Consider the following 16,268-nt stretch of genomic DNA (forward strand, 5'->3'; position numbering starts at 1 on the left):
CATTATAGGAAGGATCGTAAGATGGCACTCATTCAGTTGGGGTCTGTGGAAGAAGCAATCCAGGCCCTTATTGAGCTTCACAATCATGATCTTGGAGAGAATCACCACCTCAGAGTTTCCTTCTCAAAGTCCACCATCTGAGCTCTCTGAATGTTCTCCTGAAACTGGACCATAATTTCAGTAAAGTCTTCAGGCACAGACTTTAGCAGCTCAAGACCAATTCTGCCTCTTTCACAAAAGTAACTCTTTGGGAGTTTGATTAATATTCAAGTACATTCAAAACAAGAGATATTCCTTTTTTTCTCCAATTTTTCCCACCAATGTTGATCAAAGGTTTGCTTTTCCTTTGTACTGCAGTTTCTATGAAAATAACTTTCAGGAAAAAAGATCAGGAAAATATTTTTTAAATAATTTAATTCCCTGAATTAGATTTCAAAAGGACAGACTTTGTTTAAGTTTGGGTCCAGATCAGCCTTACATGACATTTCTAGTATCCTTTGTACTTTGAGGAATTTAGGCATACAGACTTTTACAATTTCTTGATGTAATTTAAACCACTTACAACCAGGTTTTTAACTTTATGATTCAGCAGTTTCCCTGTAGAAAATGATGTTCACTTATAAATTATATCAGATATTTGCATCTATTGATAGTTATTATACATAACCACATGGAGTTATGTTGGAAGCAGGTTTATAAACATGCATGCTTTCTTTCAATGATTTTTTTTTCACTGTATGACACTCCTTTGAATAATGCATATCTTCTCTTTCAAAGACTTTTTGGAAACGCAAAGTGTTGCAATTGTCCCCAGGGAAACAGAAGTGGAATTCAGCCTAGATCTGTTACACTATCAGAATAGTGAACCATTTTAGAAAAAAAGTTATGTTTTGAATTTCAAAATGACATTTGTCAAATAATGTAATATGATCTTGGAAAATTTTAAAAGAAAAGTAATCCTACTTTTTTATAATTGTTTTCAGAAAAAAAGTTTACAGTCTTAAGGAAAATATTCAGGTCTATCATATGGTTTGACAGATTTTTTAAAAGTTATTTTTGGTAAGGTCTTCTTTTAGAAAAAAATCTCAAGGGTTTTTTGTACCACTATAATCTCTAATACTCAGAATTACTGTGTATTTACTTAATTTCTTATTATGTGCCTTATTATGTGCTTAAGATATAATAGATTAGAGTTTTATCTAAATATCTAGAAAGATAAATTGTGGGCTTGGTGAGCATTCTGTTATTTCTTTCCTTGTCTTGGATTTTAAGGCCCCCCCCCCCCTTTTCATTGCAATTTTAAGTGGTTTCAATAAGTAATAGTTTCTATTCAAATTTTTGGTGCTTTGGTGTAGTGATGGGCTAGGGAAGGGTGAGTGGTTTGGGAATAACTCAGTGTGCACCTGTAGGCCTCTGTTGTGACCGCTGGTTGCCTCCAGCCTTCTTGTAAAGTCAGAGCTGCAGAACTGTGTCTCAGTTCACATCTGTCTGACCTTTATCGCCCGTTAGGATTTGTCTCAGGATTACTCGGTTCTTTCTCAGCACTCAAGGACTTGATTATCTTTGTTAATGGAACTTCATTACTGAATGTCCACATATTTGGAGTATGAGAAAGTGGGTTATTTTTTATACTCTGACCCTCTTACGTTTTTGGTTGAATGTAAGGTACATGTTAATGTTGCTTCAGTGATTATATCATGTAAAATTATTTCTTAATATAAAACTGCTTTTGTTAATTATTCCTTCAATGCTTAATTGGTTTCTAAAATACAGAATTGTCAAAGGGATCAATTTTGTCCACCCCTTTTCACTTTTAATATTCTCAAATTTGATCATCTCATCTTTTAAAAAGTATCTCATTCTTCTGTTTTCAGCCATTAATTTGAACGTACATTTTTCATTTTTTTAAAAGAAAAGGTTTTATAGAAAATAGAAGGTGAAAAAGATAATTATAGATTGTTTAAATCAGAATTCCCTCAGTAAGAAGCAACAGTTCGTAGAACAGACAGAGAGATGCTAGCTTGGGACATTTCAGATGGGGTGACCTTAGTATTGGCTGAATAGATGGGCATGATAATTATCCGGTTGGGTGTTTTCCCACTTACATTTGAGGTATGTTTCACCTTAATACCGAATAAAGGAGGGGAAATGGAACTGTCACCCCGAATTTGCTCTTTTCACACAGACACTATATTAATTTTCAGTGAGATTTTAAATTGGATTGCTTCCTTTATTTTGAGTTGGGAACTGTGTAATTTATTAATTCATGACATAACATCCAGCATACGTGTAGCAAAAGTTACTGATAACAGAAGGGAAATCATAATAGTGTTGAATGTAATTCTGAAGTAGGGATGGCCTTTAAATTGAGAGAACACTGAAATCCTTTTCAGGGATTTGTGTAGATATGTGTGTGTGTGTGTATAAATAAGTGTATATACATACATATACTCTTTTAATGTTATATATACATATGCACATTACGTACATTTTAATTTATTGACAAAATTAACAAAATTAAGATTTGGGAATGTAGGATATGCTTGTTTTAAAAGAGCATGTTTGAAGTCATCCGGTCGTGTCTAAATTAGCTGTAGCATATGGATGCTGTCCATATTGATCTCTTTATTGTTTGAATTATAGACGTCTACATATTTGTGTTGGCATAGTTTTAAATACCGGGGTGATGAAAAAATTTGATCTTTATTTTTGTTTTGGCATGCACTTATTCAGTATCTTTTAGCAGTGGTTTATTTTTGCTGTTGATCTTTGAGACTGCCTTGCTGAGTTAATTTACTTCATGGGGGGAGTGTTGTCATATCACTTTTCAAGGTATTTTAACTAAGCATATATAAATTCAGGACTTAAGGAAATAGCAGTACACATTTAAAAACAGTGCTATATAGCAAGATGTTTTACTTTGGGGTTTGCATAACTCATATATTGGTAAAATGTGTTTTGTGATATATGAGAATAGACAAAATCATGTATTCTCTTAATTGACAATTTGCTAGAGTTCCAGGACTACTCCATATCCCCATAAAATGACATGAGATCTTTGGGACTAAATACTAGATGCAATTCTTTGTAGCAGTGTTTGAACTGAATGTTTTAGAGTCATAGCTGCTATCTTTTAAATTCCTTCTTTGTCCTTTCCTGCTGTGGTGATTAAGGGCCTGTTGAAGGTTAGGAACTAGCCCTTATGAGCCAGGCATTGTCATAGTGCTGGAGGAGGCTGAATGTTGTGTTTGAAACCTGGCCTTGCTACATAAGCCTGTGTCCCCATCTACCCCCAAGATAAAACCAACAAATAGCTATTAGGAATCTATAAAGTGTCAAATTTTAAAGCCTTCATTTCATCACACAGAGCATTTATATTTGAATGAATATATTATGCAGTTTCTTGTCTAGTTTCACTAAATATTCTTGGATAGAAAACAACAAACTCAGAAATAATGATCTTTTGTGCCTCAATGAATCCACTTGTAAACCCCAGATTACCTCCTAGAAAGCCAGTGTGTACTGCTGTTTTAAAACCAAGAGCATGACTGTGCTGAGAGCATTTTTCCCAGCTTTTCCTTTGTCTTGATCTACTGGCAATGAGAAGAAAACTGCCAGACTCTGTTCACTGTTGTGCTGAAACAAACCCAGTTTAGGTTGTACATAACTTTGAAGTATAACTCAGCTGTTTTTAAAGGGTTGTTTTAGTAGAAGACTGATTGCAGTCTTTTTCAGAGCAAATCCTAACAGGTACTTGTGAATTGTTTTTAAAAAAGAAAGAAAATTACAGAAACGTTAATTGGGGGGGTGTAAAGGTGAAAAACAGGACCAAAGTTTATGTGCCTTCTTCAGTAGTCTTATTGACCTTTTCTTCCTATTTGAGCCTAAGGTAGCATTGGTATTTTGATTTTCAGGAAATGTGTACTATACAGTTTAAGAGAATGTTGTCCCACAAACTAGTCATCCAAGCAAACAGTCCTGAGTAAACAAAAGCTCAGCTGCACGTCTGCTTCCGCACAGAAAGCAGAGCATTGTATGGTACAGGAGCAAAACTGCTTTCCGCTTTGATGGTGGTCACCTTAGCTGTCACACGCTGAGGCACATGCTCCAGAGAACAGGGACCTTGGTGATGATAACTGTCATGCCCGAAAGCTGCTTATGGCAAACTTCACTTAACGCTGCCAACAGAGTTTTGTTATGTTCATGGTAGTTCTAAGAACAGGTATTCTATGTAGTTGCTTTTGGTGTCATTGAGAATATCATACTCTAGTCTTTCTTTTTTTCTTACCACTCCTTGTTTGTTACCCAGATCTTTAAAAATACATCCCGTATCCAGGAAGTACTAATTACAAACATTGCTGACCACACCAAGTTTTACATTGAAATTTCACCTCATTGCTCTGACCAAAGACTGCCTGTTCTGGTTTTAACTCATCTGTGAAGCATTTTCCCTGAGCTCTTTTCTGAAAGATCCCATGCAGAGCGGCCTTGACTTTCCATTTCCTCCTGATGAATAAACTGCTTAGAGAAAATGGGAATTTTACTGTGAACAGAATGAGTGGACAGCAAGGATGGTCATTTTCAGTACTGTATTTGAGGGGGGGAATAGCACAGCTAAAAACCTCTAGTATTGTCTAGTGTTTTACATGGTCTGTTCATAAAATTCCCTTTTTCTGTTTGTGAGAATGTTCATCTAGCAGAAGAAAATGCTGTAAATATTTGTAACAACATTTTTTTAAACCAGGCCAAAAAGGAAAAAAAAAGGGTTTTGGGAACAAGTTAACATATAAAGTGGTTTTATAGAAAATAGCAATTGTCTTGTATATTTTGATAAGCAGCAGTACCAGATTTCATTTGTAATACAGTTTGTGGTATTGGAAGAAAAGGATTCTGTGATTGTCTAAGTGAATTATGTTATAAATGCAAAGAGGAGAAAATATTAAAAACCATATTTTCTAACTGTGTAGTGCATGGTTAATTCAAGCTTCTGTACACTACAATATTGATTCCGTTTTCCTTCGGTTTGTATATTTGATACCTGTTACATGGAATCTCAGTCTCTTTTCCTAACAAGTATAGCATTGTAGCATGCCTTTTAATAAATGTCATGGCATCTGTACTCTCTTAAAATTTTTCTGTGTTATCGTCTGTGCTTTGGGTTCCCCTTGTCTTGCCTGTAATTCTAATGATGTCATAGTTTCTTTTACTTCCCATGGCCATCCATCTCAAGTTATCATGCTGGATAGCAAATACTTAAACAACTTTAATAGCTGGGATTTAAAGAAAAAAATTAAATTGTCTGCTCCTTAGGTATAACTCTCATTATAAGGAGCAAAGCACTTCTCTGATCTTAAAATGCACCACCTTGTTGGGATAATCTCCACTGCATACAGAAGTCAGAGTGCTCACAGCCTTCCTCCCTCCCGGCCCTTGTATACAGCTGGAGACTTCAGTGAGCTTGCGCCCTTTGAGTTAAAGGTTAACAGTTACTGCTTTTCTGTAGGCAAGCCCTTTGCTGCTCCTTTCTGTATTGTTGCAGTTCAGGAGTAGTAGGTCTACTTCACTCTTTTACTCAAAGATCTCTAGGAAGTGGAGATGTTATATATTGCTACTCATTCTTGGCTTGCTCACAGGATTTATTATTTTCTTAAGTGTTACTACATAAGTATTTCAGCCAGAGAGGTCATATTTGTCTTAAAAAGAAAGATAGCCCCTACAACCAAGTGAAACTTTGATCAGTTTGTTCGACTGTGAAATGCATACACAGCTGCTACCAGGAACCATGCCACTTCTGAGCATGAGAGGGATAAGAGTCCGCACTTGACTTTTCCATCAATTCCAGTACCATCTGCTGCATGCACCATGCAAGTGCTCGGTTTTATTTTCCCAAGCACTGCTAAGAACACGATCGTGAAGGTCTGCAGTGCTGGGGCTCGGGGACAGTTCTGAAAACTACCAAATCCAATGTAAAAGACACTGAGCAGAGCAGGGCAGTCATGGTGCACACCTTTAACCCACCAAGGACTCTGGAGGCAGAGACGGGCAGATCTCTGCGAGTTCTAGGACAGCCAAGAGGATAGTGAACAGGGTGCCAGGAGAATTTTGCTGAAGGCTAAAAAAATTTAAACTGACAATGTAGTTTGGTATAAAAATTTAAGGAAACCCTGCTCTTTAAAAAACTCATCCCTCACAGTTGTAGGACCTAGAAATTCAAATTGTTTTTTCAACTTCTGATGAGAATTTGACACTTTCTCTTCCTGTACAGTTTTTATTTCTTCCTGGTACTAATTTTCTTGCTGTGTAGGTTCTGTGGTCTTTGTGTCCCTTCCTGTGGTCTTCTTTCCATTTGTGTCTGTGTTGTGATCTCTTCTAAGGCCAACAAGCTGGGTGTAGCAACACACACCTGTAGTCTTGGTGAAAGAGAGGCAGAGATAGAAGTATCTCCTGGATTCTGTGTGGAGATGTAAAACAACCACAGGACAGGCATAATTAAGGCCCAGCCACACAATGTCCCTTTACTCACAATAAAGTCTCTCTCTGGATACAGTCATTGTCTGAAATTTGGGGATTTGGATTTCAACTTGTGAATCACAGTGGGTGTAGTTGAGTGGAATTACTTGGGGTACTGTAGATTACTTCTGCCAGCAGTTGAGTTAGGTGCTGGGATAGTAGGTGTTAAAGACGTGTGGCTTGGGAGGATATACTGTAAGTGGCTGCAGAGACATCTGACTATATATCAAATACCTTTAAATTTCTGCCTTTAAAGTTCCAAAGCTGGATGATAGCGGTCAGTGTTCTGTTAGAGTATGTATAGATGAAGCTGCCAGCCAGCCAGCTAGTTGTGCTATATAGCCCTGTAACAATGATGCACTTCTAAGCACTCTTTGTTGCTCAGATGCCCTTATTTGGAGAACAATAGTGGAGTAAGAGGACCCAGTCAAGCTGGGTCCAGTCTTTAGTCTGCACTGGATTGCTGATTGGATGGAACTGGGCTAGATAAGGCTAAATATATTAAAGCTGTTCTGTGTTTTGGTGGGGATTTGCATGACGTTCCTACATCATGCGGGTTTTTTTTTCTATTGTCTTTAAACCAATGGAAATTTGTCGTCCTTTTTTAGATTAAAGTGATAAGATTAGTGGTTTCATGGAACCTAATGCATTTCTGAACCACTGGCTTTTAGCGTAGAATTCCCAAGTCCACCCGTCTAATTAGCCAGGAAAAGAATGACTAAAGTTCTATGAAGATGTGTTAATCGTTCTTTCTGGAAGAAACTGCCCCTGTGAGATTAAATCAGCACCTGTGCCATTGCCTAAGGTTATGGAATTTGCAGAATTCTTGATCATGGGAGAATGCAAATATCAAGTTCTAATCTATTTATAGAGGTTGTCTTTAACCATAAGAAAGCTGATGTTGAATAAATGTTGGCAGAGGAACACTTTATAGAGATGAAGGGATGATAGGATATGTACATATGAAACTGTACTGTGCTATAAATAAATTCTATATATTACATGGAAGAGTCTCACAGATGGGATGTCAGCCAGTCAGAGGAAGCCACGCACAAATGACACAACTTGAGTACGCGTTTGCATCAGGTTCAGAAACGAGACCTTGGAGTTTCCTTGGCAAACGAGTATTACAAGTTTAAGGGGAGAGGTTTCCGGTGTCTGACTAATTAGTGGTTTGGATCTTCACTTGTGTATCATTTGCCTAAGAATTTACTTCTGACAATACATCTTTGTACTCTTAGGATTTATGCGTTTCTGTGATACACTTTAGTGGGATTTTAAGAAATTACTATATCCAACTAAAGGCTGTAATCCAGTCTGTATGTTGCTTAAATCAGAAGGGTATTTTATCCATTAAGACTCTTAGGAAGAATGCAAAATACCATGGATTAAGTTTACTATGAAACTCCCATATGTGTGTATGTTGAATTTCATTAACAAAAGAATCTTGTTTTCAAGTAAAATTTATCTCGAGCCGGGCTATGGTGGCGCACGCCTTTAATCCCAGCACTCGGGAGGCAGAGGCAGGCGGATCTCTGTGTGTAGCCTGGTCTACAGAGCTAGTTCCAGGACAGGCTCCAAAGCCACAGAGAAACCCTGTCTCGAAAAACCAAAAAAAAAAAAACAAAAAAAAAACAAAAAAAAAACCAAACAATCAAGTAAAATTTATCTTGAGTCGTTTTATACTCAGCTACATTCAGAAGTGGTACATTTCTATGCATATTAGCTTTATATTTGCAACTGTAAGCCTGATTTGGTAAGCTGTTGATCTCTGACCAAATGTATTTCTATCTAACTAGCATCCCAAGAAACTATAGCAGGAAGCATAATTAAATTTGTTACTTAGCTTCTTAGATACATGTACATATAATAGCATAAACCCCATGTATTCAGTATCTCCTGCAGTTCCTTAGCTGTGCTGGTAATCAGTGTAGGGCGTTATGCACACACCTGTCTGTTACTCCAGTTCCAGGGTCTCCACCATCTTCATAGAGACATACATGCAGGCAAAACACCAATGCACATGAAGTAAAAATAATAAAAATGCCTACTCTTAACTTTGGGGAATTTGGTAAACAAGTGTATACATGTTCCAGATCCAAGTCCTCTATAGAACTGTTGACTCTGGCTTCCATGGATTTTTCTTGCGTGGTGTTTCCCAGATACATAGGTTTTCCAGACATGGACACTCCCAAGGATATCAGAATATTCTGCACATAGTTTGCTAGGGCTGTCATAACAGTATCACAAACCACGTGACTCAAACAATGAACAGTAGGCTGGGATGTAGCTCAAGGCCCTGGGTTCTGTCCCCAGCAAAAGCAAAATGTTATTGAGACTAGAAATCTGAGGTCAAATTGTTGGCTTTAATTTCTTCTGAGGTCTCCTGTTTACTTTAGATGGTTACCCTGTAACATGGTTTTCTATATGACTGACTGGGTTCTGGTATCTTCTTTCAAGGACACTGATTTCAGACTCATCCATATAGCCTGACTTATATTAAATTCTTAAAGGCCCTGTCTCTGATTACTGTGAGCTACAGCTTTAACATGATTCTCTCAAGAGACAGAACCAATTGGATGGACAGATGGATGATGAAGTGAGGATTTGGGGCAATTGGTCCAAACACAATCATGGATGTTCGTATTCAGGCTTTGTTTAAGCCGGAAGGCATCACAATCCGGCACATGTTAAATTCCTTACCAAACAAAAACAAAATCCACAAGATTTCTGGAAATGGTCTTTAGGGCAATCAGCAAAGCAAGACTTTTTCAGAACATCTAGAAAATGGTAAGAAAGGCCACTTTCTATCATCCTTAGCCCACCACAGCCCTCAGACTGCTCATCTTTTCTGTTGCTGAGGTTGGAGCCCATGCACGGTGGAAGTATCCACATTGTTTGGCCTAGACCCTGCTCATGAAATGGGCTTTCTTGGGGTGTGGTTTCTCTGGGTTCTGGTCACTTCTACATTAGCTTGTGTTGTGGTTTTTATATTAATAAAGGCTACAGACTCAAGTCTCCACTACAGAGCCAGTCTGCTCTGAATGATTTCCCTGTTCTGCTTTCCTTCTCCTTCCAGCAGCCAAAAGCCATGGCTTTCCTGTATAACCCAGGCTGGCCTGGCGTTTGCGCTTTTCCACCTGCCTCCCTGGTGCAGAGATCCAGGTGTGAGCCTTGCCCAGCCTCAACTATTTTTTTTAATTGGCATTCTTGGATTTCAGTCTTGGGAACAATTCTCAATCAGGATCCCAGATTGATGGAAATGCTCTCTATATTTAGTTAAATTCCTTACTCCCCACTTTTCCCTGGATGTAAATAATTTTATATCTTGCAGCCTCCCCACATCCAAATTGCAACTTAAACATTCCCATTGGTTTGATCCTCAGGTAATTCCTATCATGATCGTCCTAAACAAATTACTTTTTTAATGCATTTGTGGATAGCCTTTCCCACCAACCCGGGGCCTGGACTAAAACATAACTCAGAGAAGCCTGCTACTGGTGCCCCTCGCAACTCCAATGTGTCTGCTCTGAGATGAGAGAAAAAGGAACAACAAAATCTAAAAACAAAAGCCAGCCATAAAAATCATTCTGAATCTCTGTAAAAATCTGTAAAAAAGTGTTCTGGGCTGCAGGCAGCTCTTGGGCATAGAGGACTTGTTTAATATTCATTGAACAACAGACCAGAGCACTATGAATCCATTCAGTTGGAGATAGCAGAACTGCATCAGACAGGCTGTGGTGTAGTTTATGCCCCCAGAGCATAGTTAGAACTGTAAGCAGTCATTGACAGCAGTGTGACTTAGCAGCTGACTGGCGGGAAGAGAGGAAGTAAGCCTTATCAAAACCACTGATTCCTGATAGACTGTCCAAAAGACCAGTGAGGCTGAGCTCGGTACAGGGGAAATGAACTCCGTTTAAGTGAATAAGCAAGCGAGTTCTAGAGAATGGGACCAGTAACCAAGATCACTACACTGTTTTCTGGGATGAACAGGTTTTAACCAAAATGGCTGCCATGTAGGGAAACATGAAAGAATTATATCCAGTACAGGAAGGAAGGCGAGGCGATAGAAATTGTGCAGTTGGGGGCTAGAGAGTGGTCTTAGCATTCAAGAGTAAGGACTACTGTACAGCTCCTGGGTTCAGTTCCCAGTGCTCTCAGCAGTCAGCTCACAACTGCCTGTACTCCAGCTCACGGAGATCCAGCGCCCTCTTTTGGCCTCCACAGGCACAACACTCACTCGTGTACCGTTACTCTCATGCATATACATAATTGCTAATAATACACAATCTTTATGTCAGATTTATTGGGGAAACACCTTACAGTAGCCAATGTACATGTTCAAAGAATGAAGCAATATTCAGTTAAGGAAGTAGTTAAACATCTGATGTTACATCGAAAACACCATCAGAAAATGATTGCAGGGAACCATAGAATGTGAGTTCAAAAACAATGGAAACAAAGCTCACTAGAGGTGTCCAACAGTATTTGAGCTGGCAAAAAACAATAGAGATTAAATAAATTGAAGAGAGAAAACAAAAAATGGAGAGAACCGTAAATACAGGAAGCTTCCACATCATTGGGGGACATCTTTAAGCAGCTGGGGAGAAAAAATGTTTTTTTAATATTTATTATGTATACAATATTCTGTCTGTGTGCACGCCTGCAGGCCAGAAGAGGGCAGCAGACCTCATTACACATGGTTGTGAGCCACCATGTGGTTGCTGGGAATTGAACTCAGGACCTTTGGAAGAGGTGGCAATGCTCTTAACCTCTGAGCCATCTCTCCAGCCCCCGAAAAACAAAATAAAAACATTGCTTATAAGGGAACCATAAAAGCAGTGGAGTATGTGGGATAACATTAAAAATGTAAAGGAATGTAAAAATGTATGGGGCTGGAGAGATGTCTCAGTGGTTAAAAGCACTGAGTACGATCCCCTGCACCCACATGCCCGTTCCCACCATCTCTGACTCCAGTTTCAGAGGATCAGATCCTCTGGCCTCCATGAGCACCAGGTACACAGATGCGAGCACACCCACACCCAAGAGAGTAGAATTAAAAACAACAAAATAACGGGGCGGTGGTGGCTCACACCTTTAATCCCAGCACTTAAGGCAGAGGCCTTCCCTGTGAATTCAAGGCCAGCCTGGTCTACAGTGCTGGTTCTAAGGCAGCCAGGGCTGCACAGGAAACCTTGTTTTGAAAACTACACAAGAAAAACATTTTTTTTTAACAAATGCCAGAGCGGGGCAGTAGTGGTATATACCTTTAATCGCAGCACTCAGGAGGCAGAGGCAGGCATATCTCTTTGAGGCCAGCTTGGTTTACAGAGTGAGTTCCAGTACAAGCTCCAAAGCTACAAAGTTACCCTGTCTGGATTAGCCAGGTATGATGGCTCACAATTCTGATCTTTGTATTCAGGAAGCAGGGCAAAACTATTGTCAGTTTTTAGACTAACCTAAGCTACATGGTGAATTTCTGGCCTTGGCTACAGAATGAGACATTGTCTCAACTGTAAAGTAAAAAATAACTATTAACTAACAACCTCTTATCCAGCAAAACTTCAAAATAAAAGGAATACAAAGGTTTTTCAAGCGAAACAAACTGATTACTTTGATACTGGCAGATTTGCTTTAGAAGAAATATTCAAGGAAAGTTCTCCCAGCAAAGGCGAGTGACCCCTTGACTTTCTTGCAAGTAAGAACATTAGCCAGCACTAAAGCACTTCCCTTAGGGGCTGTTGTAAATTGTGAAATCAACAAGCACACAAAAAATGCAAGAACATGACATTGGCTATGAAAAGAACATTTGTTAATGCCAGATCTGAAATAATGCCAAGCAAGTCACTCTGTCCCACATCATCTAAGAATGTGTCTGTTGGGTATATCAATTGTTTTATCGCTCTGCATGTCATGAACAAACAAAAACCCTGAGCACTGACTTATGAATTACAATTTTTTTGCAAGAGAGGGAAACCCACAAATGAAGTTTGAATGCTGGAGACTTGACTACGTGCAGATAGTAGCTCCTCCACTAGCCAAAGAGGAGTCTGTATTGCATTGAGTGCCTCAAACTGTGAGCCAAAATAAATCCTTAAAGGGGTTATGTTTTATTTACTTCAGTATTTTGTCAGAGTAGTGAAAAGTAACAACTATAGATAGCTTTCCCAGCTCTGCTCCTACCTGAAGCAGTGGCTACAAAATCTCTAGTGGTGGTCACTGACACCCTCTGAAAGTGTCTCGAGCAATAAAGACGTTTATTCACATGTCTGCTAGCAGTAAGACCATATGTTGTTCAGCAACTCCACAGAACTGACAGATAACTGTTACCTTCCTATTTTACGGCTTCCTCCTTAGCACTAGGCTATACACGGTTGCAAATGGCTGTCCCAGTTCTTACAGATTCACAGAGAGAAAGAGGAGGCAGTGATGTTGTCTGTCACAGACCTCATGGCCACAGAAAAGCACATCTTTATACCTCTAATAGCTGCCTTTCTGTTACTGTAACAAATACAGTTAAACAAATGGACTTAAGTAGAGGCAAGGTTTATTTATTTGGTAGCTTTGGAGGTATGAGCCCATGATCAAGTGATGCCTTGCCTTGGGGTCTGTGCTGCAACAGCATATTGTAGCTGGAAACAGCAGACAGTCGTGCGAGGCTGCTCACCTCAGATGGCTGGGAAGCAAAGAGGAAGGACCTATATGGCCTCCATTCTCCAAGCCTATGGTTCCCAATGAATTTATGGCTCTCCCTCTCTGGGTCTCTATTATTGCCAAATTGGGGGCTAGTCCTTTATCCCATAGGCCTTGGGGACAGAACAGGTCTAAATTGTAGCAAATATATTGATGAGAATTACAGTGTATGGCCATCTAGCTGCAAGAGAAGCCAGAAACATTAACAGAGCTCCACCTTCCATGTAGGAAATGAAGAGAAAAGACTACCAGGTAGACCAGCCCAAAGTGACTCCACAAAGAGTTGAAGTCTGAGTGACAAAAGAGTGGACTGTTTGTCTCAACGCTGAACACTGAAACCATCTACTTCTAGTCAGCATGGATGCAGATCCCAATTCACATCTTCCTGTATGCATCAGTTTGCATTTGTTCTTTGTGCTCATTAGCATGGCCTTATTTTTGCCAAAGGAGACAATCTACAGAAGCTCTGGGACGTAATAAAGAATCACAGGGGTTGGGTAGACACAAGAAATCCTGCCTCAGACTCAAAACCCAGGCTCTAAGAGCCTTTGTCTGACAGTCAGTTCCCAAATAACCACACAGAGGCTTATTACTAATTATAAATGCTCAGCCGATTAACTTAGACTTGTTTATAACTAACTCTTATAGCTTAGATTAACCCATTGTTATTCATCTATGTGCCCCTAGGCTCGTTTACATCATTTATGAACTTCTCATGTTGTTTCTTCCGTGTCTGGCTCAAGACTCTTGTGACTCCCTTTCTTCATCCCTGGAACTAGCTCTTGTCGACCAGCCTGGCCTCGAACTCACAGAGATCCGCCTGCCTCTGCCTCCACCACCCTGCCCATCCCCAAATTCTTAATCTGGTTCTCCCAACTAACCTTACCCTGCCTAGCTATAGCCTGGTCATCTTCCTTATCAAACCAACCACAGTGACATATATTCACACCGTATAAAGAAACAGTCCACACCCTTGGAAGAATGCTTGCACAACATAGGTGAAGCTCTGGGTGTGATGGTGTATGGGGTACACTGGTAACGCCAGCCCTTGGGAGCTAGGAGAATCAGAAGTTCAAGGTCATCCTTAGCTACGGGTGCAGTTCCAGGTCAATTCAGACTATGTGAGATGCTGCCCAATAGAAACAAAAAGCCTAGTCTTCCTCCTCAAGGGGCCATGTATGTCCTCTCACTGATGTGGCACAGTTAGGTTCTGTGCACACTTTCCATATCGTTCTGTCAGGCCTGCATTTCCAGGGCTTTTATTTTCCATTTGGAGCCATCTCTTGGACTCTTTAATTCTCCTCTGGGAAACATACAATTCCCTTGCCTCCCTGGAGGGACATTACCAGGTTCAGAGTAATGTAAACTTCATGGCTAGCCCCCCAAACAAGGGGTAATTTTCTAAGAACAGCTGTATTCGGGCCTTCGAAAGGCATGGTTTTCACTTCCTTGTGGTGGCATTTTCAAAGCCAGGCCTGCCACCTCGTCACAGAGGTGCAGACTCATCCAGTAGCAAGCAGTCAGCACTGGAAATGGTATAATGGCATCCAGCTGTGTGTTTGCCGGCCACACCCCTGATATGCTTTTCCTGAGTATCTTCTACAGCTGCCTCAGAACTCTGTCAAGCAAGCCTTTCTTGAGGCTTTCTTCTGGCAATGGCTGAGTATGTGGGAGAAAGTGTTTTCCCTGGAGTTTCACTGCAGAAATTGGTATTGGCCTTTGACCCAAGGAAAAGGTGTAACTGGCTTCACCTTGCAGCCCGGCTGGATGAAGTTGGAATTTCCTTTTCTTGGTCGAATGCCCCAATTCTTCTCTTAGAGTGTCATCAAGATGTGGAAATGAAAAGAAATTTTAATGTCAACTTAGAAGGTTCAGATCCGGATCTTTGTTAAAATGCCATCTGGAATATCAGCTGGCATGCCACTGGCCTCAGACGGGATGACTTCATCACTACAGCACTTCTTAATCCAAACAAACTCAGTTACTAATTGGCCTTTCTTCCCCTCTTAAGTTTGCAACATTAACTTTGTTCCAAAGTAGGGTAATTGTTTCTAAATTTAGCAAAAAAAAAATATTCTTGGCCACCTACAAATTTAGTGTGGAGCTGAGAAGATCTATATGCGTTTGGCTTTGATATCCAAATAGTCACAAAGACAGACAAATAGTTGAGCTTGGGGCATACTCCTGTAATCTTAGCACCCAGGGGCTGGGTCAGGACGACAGTGAGTGCGAACCTAGTGTGGGTTATAGAATGAAACCCTGCTTTAGAAATCAAACAACAACAACAACAAAAATAAGTAGGCTAGAAGGACAGGGAAAATTGAGGGAGCACGGGAAGGAAAGTAGCCGTTCATGCTGGAGTCGGTGTGAATTCTCTTCCCAGACGATAGTCAAGGATTCCAGCACAATCGCAGTATTTGCAGCAGAAGTCGCCTGCATGAAACAGTTTCCTTCAGTGCAGAAATGTCTCAAAAAGAACATTATGGGTTGGTGAGAGGAGTTGATGGGAAAGCTCTTGCTGTATAAACCTGATGACCTGTCTCAGTTACCTTTTTATTGCTGTGACAAAACACCATGACCAAGTCAGTTTATAGACGAGAGCATTTATTCCGAGGTTGATAGTTCCATAAGGTTAGAGTACATGACCTTTATGGTGGGGAGCACAGCAGCAGGCGGGCATGGAGCAGTGGGATGGGAGCTTACATCTCCACCCACAAACAGGACACAGAGAGCCAGCAACGATGTGGCCTTTGGAAACCTAAGCCTATCCCCATAGCACACCTCTTCAACAAGGCCACACCTCCTGTTTTTTCCCATAGGACCATCTCATTCAAAACACCTTATGACTTGAAATTGAACCACTCTCAAAGGTTGTCCTCTGACCTCCGCACTCATGCCTAAAACATATAAATACCACTACCGCCCAAAAAGTCATTGCTATGCGCTCTGTTCGGGTTTCAGAGGCCATATGTGTTACATGGTATGGGTACAACATGCTGGATGGGGGCCCCGCCTACAGAAACGAACTTGCATTATTGGTAAGTCATGGTTGGCGGCTAGAACAG

At 40.2% G+C, this 16,268-nt stretch overlaps 1 protein-coding gene across 2 annotated transcripts in view; it reads left to right on the top strand.

The window, feature by feature from the left end:
* Ptbp3 (polypyrimidine tract binding protein 3) overlaps nt 1-5,130 on the top strand; it is a 77,942-nt gene extending 72,812 nt beyond the window's left edge. For both annotated transcript variants that reach the window (XM_075967111.1, XM_075967110.1), the window contains 2 exons: nt 9-4,004; nt 4,048-5,130. In XM_075967111.1, coding sequence (XP_075823226.1) covers nt 9-141 — 133 coding nt within the window. In that variant the 3' untranslated portion in view covers nt 142-4,004; nt 4,048-5,130. The remainder of the gene's footprint in view (nt 1-8; nt 4,005-4,047) is intronic.
* The last annotated feature ends 11,138 nt before the right edge of the window (nt 5,131-16,268 follow it).

Source organism: Microtus pennsylvanicus, chromosome 3, assembly GCF_037038515.1.
Source record: "Microtus pennsylvanicus isolate mMicPen1 chromosome 3, mMicPen1.hap1, whole genome shotgun sequence".
NCBI classification, from domain to species: domain Eukaryota; kingdom Metazoa; phylum Chordata; class Mammalia; order Rodentia; family Cricetidae; genus Microtus; species Microtus pennsylvanicus.